The sequence below is a fragment of the Abramis brama genome (genome assembly GCF_963993115.1).
Source record: "Abramis brama genome assembly, chromosome: 4".
Classification (NCBI taxonomy): Eukaryota; Metazoa; Chordata; class Actinopteri; order Cypriniformes; family Leuciscidae; genus Abramis; species Abramis brama.
The window spans coordinates 13,891,524-13,900,135 of NC_139966.1; the positions used below are offsets into that span (position 1 = coordinate 13,891,524).

The following is an 8,612-nucleotide window of genomic DNA, read 5'->3' on the forward strand; positions in this document are numbered from 1 at the left end:
TTTTTGATAATAAACAACATTCTTTTATAAACAGCCCATGGGTATCTTCTCCATCCTTGAAGAGGAGTGCATGTTCCCCAAGGCTTCAGACGCTTCCTTCAAGAACAAGCTATATGATCAGCATCTTGGCAAGAGCAAAGCTTTCGAGAAACCAAAACCTGCCAAAGGCAAGGCTGAAGCCCACTTCTCCCTGGTTCACTACGCTGGAACTGTGGACTACAATGTCACTGGCTGGTTGGAAAAGAACAAGGATCCACTGAATGGTTCTGTTGTGCAGCTGTACCAGAAGTCTTCTGTCAAACTCCTGTCTTCTCTCTACCCAGTTGATGTTGAGGGTAAAGAAAAAATCTATTTAACAAAACTTTGATTCAGTTTTGAACTTTCTTTCTTGTTTTTGCATTTATACATGTTCCTTTGTATGTTTATCTCAATAGATCCTACTAAAAAGGGAGGCAAGAAGAAGGGTGGCTCCATGCAGACTGTGTCCTCCCAGTTCAGGGTATGTATAGAGATGACATCATAGCAATATTGCTTTATTTGAGAAAAAAAGAAAAGAAATACAAAGCATGCCAACCTTTTTCTATTCTCCACAGGAGAACTTGGGCAAACTCATGACCAACTTAAGGGCCACTCACCCTCACTTTGTGCGTTGCCTGATTCCTAATGAGACCAAGACTCCAGGTAAAGTATATATATATTTTTTTAAACGTACATAACAATATTTTGGTTCTCAATATATATGATGAAGTTAAATTACCAAGTTCATGGTGTAAACTGTTCGTTATAGGTCTCATGCAGAACTTCCTGGTTATCCACCAGCTGAGGTGTAACGGTGTTCTGGAGGGGATCAGAATTTGCACAAAGGGCTTCCCCAGCAGAATCCAATATGGTGACTTTAAGCAGAGGTAAATGGGACCACATGAAAACAACATTTCCGAGGAGGCTCCTAATTAAAAAATATAAGTATTTTGATACATTTTCCACAGATACAAGGTGCTGAATGCTGGTGTTATCCCAGAGGGACAGTTTATGGATAACAAGAAGGCCAGTGAGAAACTTCTGGGATCCATCGACGTTAATCATGACGACTACAGATTTGGACATACAAAGGTTTATATTTAACTTTACAAATTTAAAGATTCAGTGATCATGGTCATTTAGCTTAGACAGTTTAAATCAATATATTTTGATTTACTGTTTTACATAAATTCAGGTGTTCTTCAAAGCTGGTCTTCTGGGTGCTCTTGAGGAGATGCGAGATGAGAAACTGGCTGCTCTGGTCACAATGACTCAGGCTCTCTGTCGTGGTTTCCTGACGAGGAAGGAGTATGTGAAAATGATGGAGAGGAGGTGATTATTGTAATGAGTAAAGATGACATCAATGATAACTGTGCAAACTTAATGATGATTATGCCATTTAATGATGAATTATTCACAGGGAGTCGATTTACACCATCCAATACAACATCCGTTCATTCATGAATGTCAAACACTGGCCATGGATGAAGGTTTATTACAAGATTAAGCCTCTGCTTCAGAGTGCAGAGACTGAGAAGGAGCTGGCAACCATGAAAGAGGACTTTACAAAATGCAAAGAGGCTTTGGTTAAGGCTGAAGCCAAAAAGAAGGAGCTTGAAGAGAAGATGGTATCACTGCTGCAAGAGAAAAATGATCTGCAGCTGCAAGTAGCATCTGTGAGTATATTTTATAATTAACTGAATTTTGGCTACATTAAAAATGAGCAAGGTTGTTTCCAATGAAATAGCAATCTATTTTACTAACAGGAATCTGAGGGTCTCTCAGATGCTGAGGAGAGGTGTGAGGGTCTGATTAAAAGCAAAATCCAGCTTGAAGCTAAACTCAAGGAGACAACTGAGAGACTGGAGGATGAGGAAGAAATCAATGCTGAACTGACAGCCAAGAAGAGGAAACTGGAGGATGAGTGCTCTGAGCTGAAGAAAGACATTGATGACCTGGAGCTCACCTTGGCTAAAGTGGAGAAGGAGAAACATGCCACTGAGAATAAGGTTAGAAATTGAGTTGGTTTAAGATTAGATTTAATCTATGTCTTACAAATTAATATAGAATATGAATTGTAATATTTAAGCTTTTTTGGAACAAAAAATCATACAGGTCAAGAACTTGACTGAGGAAATGACAGCTCAGGATGAGAGCATTGCTAAGCTTACGAAAGAGAAGAAAGCCCTCCAAGAGGCACATCAGCAGACACTGGATGATCTTCAGGCCGAGGAGGACAAAGTCAACACCCTGACCAAAGCCAAGACAAAGCTTGAGCAGCAAGTTGATGATGTGAGTTGATTATGTAAACTAAGTATATTAATTCATCAAATCAACTGTTTTCCGCTGTGAACATATTTTATATATCATTGTCCTGTAGCTTGAGGGTTCCCTTGAACAAGAGAAGAAGCTCCGCATGGACCTGGAGAGAGCTAAGAGAAAGCTTGAAGGAGACTTGAAATTATCCCAAGAGTCCGTCATGGACCTGGAGAATGACAAGCAGCAATCTGATGAGAAAATAAAAAAGTAAATAAAGCAGGAAATCTTGGATTTCTTTTATTTTAAAAAATGTTGTTGTTGTGTTATGTTTTTTTTTTTTTTTTTTTTACAACTACTTATTGTTGAACACCAACAGGAGAGACTTTGAAACAAGCCAGCTGCTTAGCAAGATAGAAGATGAACAATCTCTGGGTGCTCAACTCCAGAAGAAGATCAAGGAGCTTCAGGTATTTTGAGATTTTTTCAAACATTACATCATTATGATCAAATGCAGATCACCAAAAATCTAATTAACTACTTTCCACCATAGGCCCGCATTGAGGAACTGGAGGAAGAGATTGAGGCTGAGCGCGCTGCTCGTGCCAAGGTTGAGAAGCAGAGAGCTGATCTCTCCAGGGAACTTGAGGAGATCAGTGAGAGGCTTGAGGAGGCTGGAGGAGCCACTTCTGCTCAGATCGAGATGAATAAGAAGCGTGAAGCTGAATTCCAGAAGCTGCGTCGTGATCTTGAAGAGTCCACCCTCCAGCATGAATCTACTGCTGCTGCCCTCCGCAAGAAGCAGGCAGACACTGTGGCCGAGCTGGGAGAGCAAATCGACAACCTGCAGCGTGTCAAGCAGAAGCTTGAGAAAGAGAAGAGCGAATTCAAAATGGAGATCGATGATCTTTCCAGCAACATGGAAGCAGTTGCCAAAGCAAAGGTTGGGGAATATTCTAAAGAATGTATGTGATCCATGCTGGCAAAATGAGTCGGAATACGCATGTGCTAATTTCGAGCTACAGGCAAATGTAAATTTTGGTCGAATTTAATTTTTTATTCACAAAAATGTGTTCAATAAGCCCTCTTCTAGTGATCCCAGGGCTCCAAGTAGTAATTAAACATCTAAAATGATCTTTATTTTTACGTTTTCTGAGAGGTAAAATGTAAAATCTTCCTAAACCTTTCCTTTGTTTTAATAATCCATGAAAAATGTCAATTTTTCTTTGCTCGCTTCTCAACGACTGGTGCTTCCCCTCACCACAAGTTTTAATATTCATAGCGAATTCTTGATGGCATAAGTCTGAACCAATGAAATATGATTTTTAAACTCATGCTGATGTAAACAAAACGATCTTACTCGCACTGACTGACAGATCAACACAAAGCACAAAGTGCGCACAAAGACGCCTCTCAGACAGCACGTAATCCCGATATACACATGTACACAGAATTGCAGTATTTCAAAATATCTGTCTTGGCGAATATTCACGCAAACATTATCTGTTATGCCTTAAGTGAACGTTTGGTTAACTGTTGGGGAAAAACATCTGATATATAACATTATATTAAATACGTGAATTACAGTAGGTCTCAATATACAGGCTGCTGTCTCATTAATGTTAATCAAACTATTGTGGTATCATGGAAAAAAAAATTAATATATATTTTTCCTATAGATATTTGGTTTTGATTTGGTGTGTGCCAAATTTGGTGGTATTACCAGGAATTTTAAGGTATGGTTGCAAGGTGATTTTGTTTTGGATCCTGAAAACTGATTCCAGCAAATCATACATCATCATACATGAAGGTTTTTTTTAATAACAATAAAAGTAAATAACAATAACTCATTTTTGAAAATGTGCTCATTGTGACTGATTTTGCCAGCATGGGTCACATACAACAAGTCTTGAAGTTCTTTCAAATATCTAATGATTTTTGTATTTGCAGGGCAATCTTGAGAAGATGTGCCGCACACTTGAGGACCAACTTAGTGAAATTAAGTCCAAGAATAACGAGAACGTTCGTCAGTTAAATGATCTCAGTACTCAAAGTGCAAGATTTCAAACTGAAAATGGTAACTCATGAACAAATTAATATTATATCAAAAGTAATTAATGTCAATAATTAACAATAATTATTAACAAAAATCAATCAAAAATAATAGTGTATTAAGATTATTCAGCTGTACATTTATGACTGTAACACTGATAAAATCTTACATCCATTTGTTTTGAAATAAACTGATAGAGACATAGAAAAGTCTGACACAGTGAATCTAAATCTATACAGGTGAGTTTGGCCGTCAGCTGGAGGAGAAAGAGGCTCTGGTTTCTCAGCTCACCAGAGGCAAACAAGCTTCCACTCAGCAAATTGAGGAGCTTAAGAGGCATATTGAAGAGGAGGTTAAGGTAATACAGCATAATCAATTCATGCACATATTTGTCAATTACTTTACTGTAGAGACAAGCTAATATTATGCAACTTTGTCCCCTAGGCTAAGAACGCACTGGCCCATGCTGTGCAATCAGCCCGTCATGACTGCGACCTGCTCCGTGAGCAGTTTGAGGAAGAGCAGGAGGCAAAGGCTGAGCTGCAGCGGGGAATGTCAAAGGCCAACAGTGAGGTTGCTCAGTGGAGAACCAAATATGAAACTGATGCCATCCAGCGCACTGAGGAGCTTGAAGAGTCCAAGTATGTATATTATTGTATAATATTCCCAACTCTCACAGCTATTTTATAGATTAGAATTCAAAATAATGTGTATTATTTAACAGGAAGAAGCTGGCTCAGCGTCTGCAAGAGGCAGAGGAACAAATTGAGGCAGTGAACTCCAAATGTGCATCTCTGGAGAAGACCAAACAGAGACTCCAGGGTGAGGTGGAGGACCTCATGATTGATGTGGAGAGAGCCAATGGTTTGGCTGCCAACCTTGACAAGAAGCAGAGAAACTTCGACAAGGTAAACAGTTTTAGTCATATTATATTCTCTTTGTAAAGTATTGCTGGAATGGGCTTTGTTCAACATTTTTTAAACAAACTCTATCCTAAAATATCTCCACCAAAGGTCCTGGCAGAATGGAAGCAGAAATATGAGGAAGGTCAGGCAGAGCTGGAAGGTGCTCAGAAAGAGGCTCGTTCCCTCAGCACTGAACTGTTCAAGATGAAGAACTCCTATGAGGAGAGTCTGGATCAGCTGGAAACCCTCAAGAGAGAGAACAAGAATCTGCAGCGTAAGAATGAAACCGTTAAATTAGAAAAAACTCAAAGGGATTGTTCACCCAAAATAAAAATTATTTTACTAAATACTCACCCTCATGTCGTTCCAAACTCATGAGACTTTTGTTCATCTTCGGAACACAAATTAAGATCTTTTTGATGAAATCTGAGAGCTCAATTCATATGGATTAATTTTATGATCTCTTTGTAACCTTTTTGAAGCGTCAAATAATCAATTGTGTAGCTGTCTATGGAGGGACAGAAAGCTTTCAAATTTCATCAAAAAGATCTTCACTTCTGTTCCAAAGATGAACGAAAGTCTTATGGGTTTTTTAATGACATGAGGGTGAGTAATTAATTAATGATAACATTTTCATTTTTGGGTGAACTATCCCTTTAAATGTTCTAATTCTCAGTGAGCATTAAAAAGTAAGCACATATGATTAATGAATGTGCATTATGATAAATATTATATGTTTTTCTTTCTATAGAGGAAATTTCAGATCTGACAGAGCAGTTAGGTGAGACTGGTAAGAGCATCCATGAGCTGGAAAAGGCCAAGAAGACAGTGGAGACTGAGAAGTCAGAGATTCAGACTGCCCTGGAAGAGGCTGAAGTGAGTATCTGGAGATCAATATGGAATTCTTGCTAGAACTATCATACTGTGTTGTTGTATTTATCAACACACTGTGTGCATTTTCATTCTTATGTTTAAATGTTGCTTTATTTGTCATAGGGTACACTGGAGCATGAGGAGTCCAAGATTCTACGTATACAGCTTGAGCTAAACCAGATCAAGGGAGAGATTGACAGGAAGCTTGCAGAGAAGGATGAGGAGATGGAGCAGATCAAGAGGAACAGCCAGAGAATCATTGAATCCATGCAGGGCACTCTGGACTCTGAAATCAGGAGCAGGAATGATGCCCTGAGAATCAAGAAGAAGATGGAGGGAGACCTTAATGAGATGGAGATTCAGCTAAGCCACTCCAATCGCCAGGCTGCTGAGGCCCAGAAACAGCTCAGGAATGTTCAGGGACAACTCAAGGTATGCATAGGAATTCTTCTTTTCGACTTTGGGATGTATTCATTTTTTTTTTTTTTTATAATCGAACATATGGTAAGGACAGCCTAGCAGAAACCACATCAAAAGCTCATTCTAAAGCTATTGTTATGTTCAGGATGCCCAACTGCACCTTGATGATGCCCAGAGAGGACAGGAAGACATGAGGGAGCAGGTGGCCATGGTGGAGCGCAGAAACACTCTGATGCAGGCTGAGATTGAGGAGCTGAGAGCTGCTCTGGAGCAGACAGAGAGAGGCCGCAAAGTGGCTGAACAAGAGCTGGTGGATATCAGTGAGCGTGTTGGGCTGTTGCACTCTCAGGTAAGGGCATATTGTTTCCCTGAAATTAAGGGAATTGAGAGCATCATTCAAAATGTTCAAACTGTTGCTTTCCATTTTGCAGAACACAAGTCTCATAAACACCAAAAAGAAGCTTGAGGCTGACCTTGTTCATGTCCAGAGTGAAGTTGATGACACTGTACAGGAAGCCAGAAATGCAGAGGAGAAGGCCAAGAAGGCCATCACTGATGTGAGCAACAGTAGCTGCCAAATGTTTCATAAGACGCTTACGTACTTAAAAAAATGTGGATCTAATGACTTTCTGTATTAATGCAAAGGCTGCAATGATGGCAGAAGAGCTGAAGAAGGAGCAGGACACCAGTTCTCACCTTGAGAGGATGAAGAAGAATCTGGAGGTCACAGTGAAGGACCTGCAGCACCGTCTGGATGAGGCTGAGAATCTGGCCATGAAAGGAGGAAAGAAACAACTCCAGAAGTTGGAGTCCCGAGTAAGCCTCTTTATAGTTATGATATGGGCAAAGTGAAGTATGTTATATTATGATTTGTTTGAATAAAAATAATATTTTCTTTAGGTCCGTGAGCTTGAGGCTGAAGTTGAAGCTGAGCAGAGACGTGGAGCTGATGCTATTAAAGGTGTCCGCAAATATGAGAGGAGAGTTAAAGAGCTCACTTATCAGGTATGACCATATTCCTCACAAGTTTGTTCAGACAAAAGAGTCTGTATACTAGTGTATGTACTGACAATGCCTATTTTCAGTAAAGGATCAATGCTTAATTTTGTAAATGTGTATTTTTTGAAGACTGACGAGGACAAGAAGAACATCACCAGACTCCAGGATTTGGTTGACAAACTGCAGCTGAAGGTCAAAGTCTACAAGAGGCAGTCTGAAGAAGTGGTATGTAAAATCTAATAGAACATTTTGACACTGTAATTATTTATATTGGAATGCTAATTTGATAAAACATGATACATGAACCATATAAAAAAACCTTTAGGAGGAGCAAGCCAATGCTCACCTGTCCAAGTTGAGGAAGGTGCAGCATGAGCTTGAGGAGGCCGAGGAGCGTGCTGACATTTCTGAGTCTCAGGTTAACAAGCTCAGAGTTAAGAGCCGTGATTCTGGAAAGGTTAGACTAAGTAGATGATTTTTTCCCTCATTATTTATTCAACTTGTTTATCCAAATGCATGAACATTTCAGCAGATGTAATGGAAGTATAATAATTGCATTTTGCTGATGTTACATATCCTGTATGACATTTGCACATCTGTATTCTATTCATTATGTAAAGTGAAGAACATTTTTGTTAATAAGACTAATGTTTGCCTCTTCCTTCTTTCCCAGGTCAAAGAAGAATGAATCTTTAACACTTGAAAGGAGCATTTACTGAAGTCATATAATATGAATGTTCATTGTAAAAGTACCTTTCTTAATAAACCTGTTTATTTCAGCAAATAATTAGCCTTTGAGTGATTTTTCAACAAGATACACTATTACAACACTCATATCTGATCTCTATGATTCAAAAGGTTTCATAAAATTGAATTCTCATGTCTACTGAATGCATTCGCTCAAACATTTCTGCTATAAAGTTTCCACCCTGGATTGATGTTATTGACTATCGCAATATTCTTTGAACTAGCCTTCCAGTTAGCACAATTAAGCCTCTACAGATGATCCAGAGATCTAAAAAGTAAATATAATACCTGGAAAAAAGCTATAGTTACCTATAACATTTATCATTTTCATTAATTTATAT

The 8,612-nt window shown here is 39.0% G+C and overlaps 1 protein-coding gene across 5 annotated transcripts in view; it reads left to right on the forward strand.

Annotated features, from left to right (window-relative positions):
• LOC311081947 (myosin heavy chain, fast skeletal muscle-like) overlaps positions 1-8,311 on the forward strand; it is a 67,839-nt gene extending 59,528 nt beyond the window's left edge. For all 5 annotated transcript variants that reach the window (XM_084112656.1, XM_084112658.1, XM_084112657.1 and 2 more), the window contains 26 exons: positions 35-335; positions 435-499; positions 594-681; positions 788-905; positions 987-1,110; positions 1,214-1,350; positions 1,439-1,694; positions 1,785-2,027; positions 2,134-2,310; positions 2,399-2,544; positions 2,654-2,744; positions 2,828-3,217; positions 4,225-4,351; positions 4,567-4,685; positions 4,772-4,968; positions 5,052-5,235; positions 5,341-5,506; positions 5,984-6,108; positions 6,229-6,537; positions 6,671-6,874; positions 6,957-7,082; positions 7,171-7,341; positions 7,426-7,530; positions 7,654-7,749; positions 7,850-7,981; positions 8,198-8,311. In XM_084112656.1, coding sequence (XP_083968782.1) covers positions 35-335; positions 435-499; positions 594-681; positions 788-905; positions 987-1,110; positions 1,214-1,350; positions 1,439-1,694; positions 1,785-2,027; positions 2,134-2,310; positions 2,399-2,544; positions 2,654-2,744; positions 2,828-3,217; positions 4,225-4,351; positions 4,567-4,685; positions 4,772-4,968; positions 5,052-5,235; positions 5,341-5,506; positions 5,984-6,108; positions 6,229-6,537; positions 6,671-6,874; positions 6,957-7,082; positions 7,171-7,341; positions 7,426-7,530; positions 7,654-7,749; positions 7,850-7,981; positions 8,198-8,212 — 4,212 coding nt within the window. In that variant the 3' untranslated portion in view covers positions 8,213-8,311. The remainder of the gene's footprint in view (positions 1-34; positions 336-434; positions 500-593; positions 682-787; positions 906-986; positions 1,111-1,213; positions 1,351-1,438; positions 1,695-1,784; positions 2,028-2,133; positions 2,311-2,398; positions 2,545-2,653; positions 2,745-2,827; positions 3,218-4,224; positions 4,352-4,566; positions 4,686-4,771; positions 4,969-5,051; positions 5,236-5,340; positions 5,507-5,983; positions 6,109-6,228; positions 6,538-6,670; positions 6,875-6,956; positions 7,083-7,170; positions 7,342-7,425; positions 7,531-7,653; positions 7,750-7,849; positions 7,982-8,197) is intronic.
• The last annotated feature ends 301 nt before the right edge of the window (positions 8,312-8,612 follow it).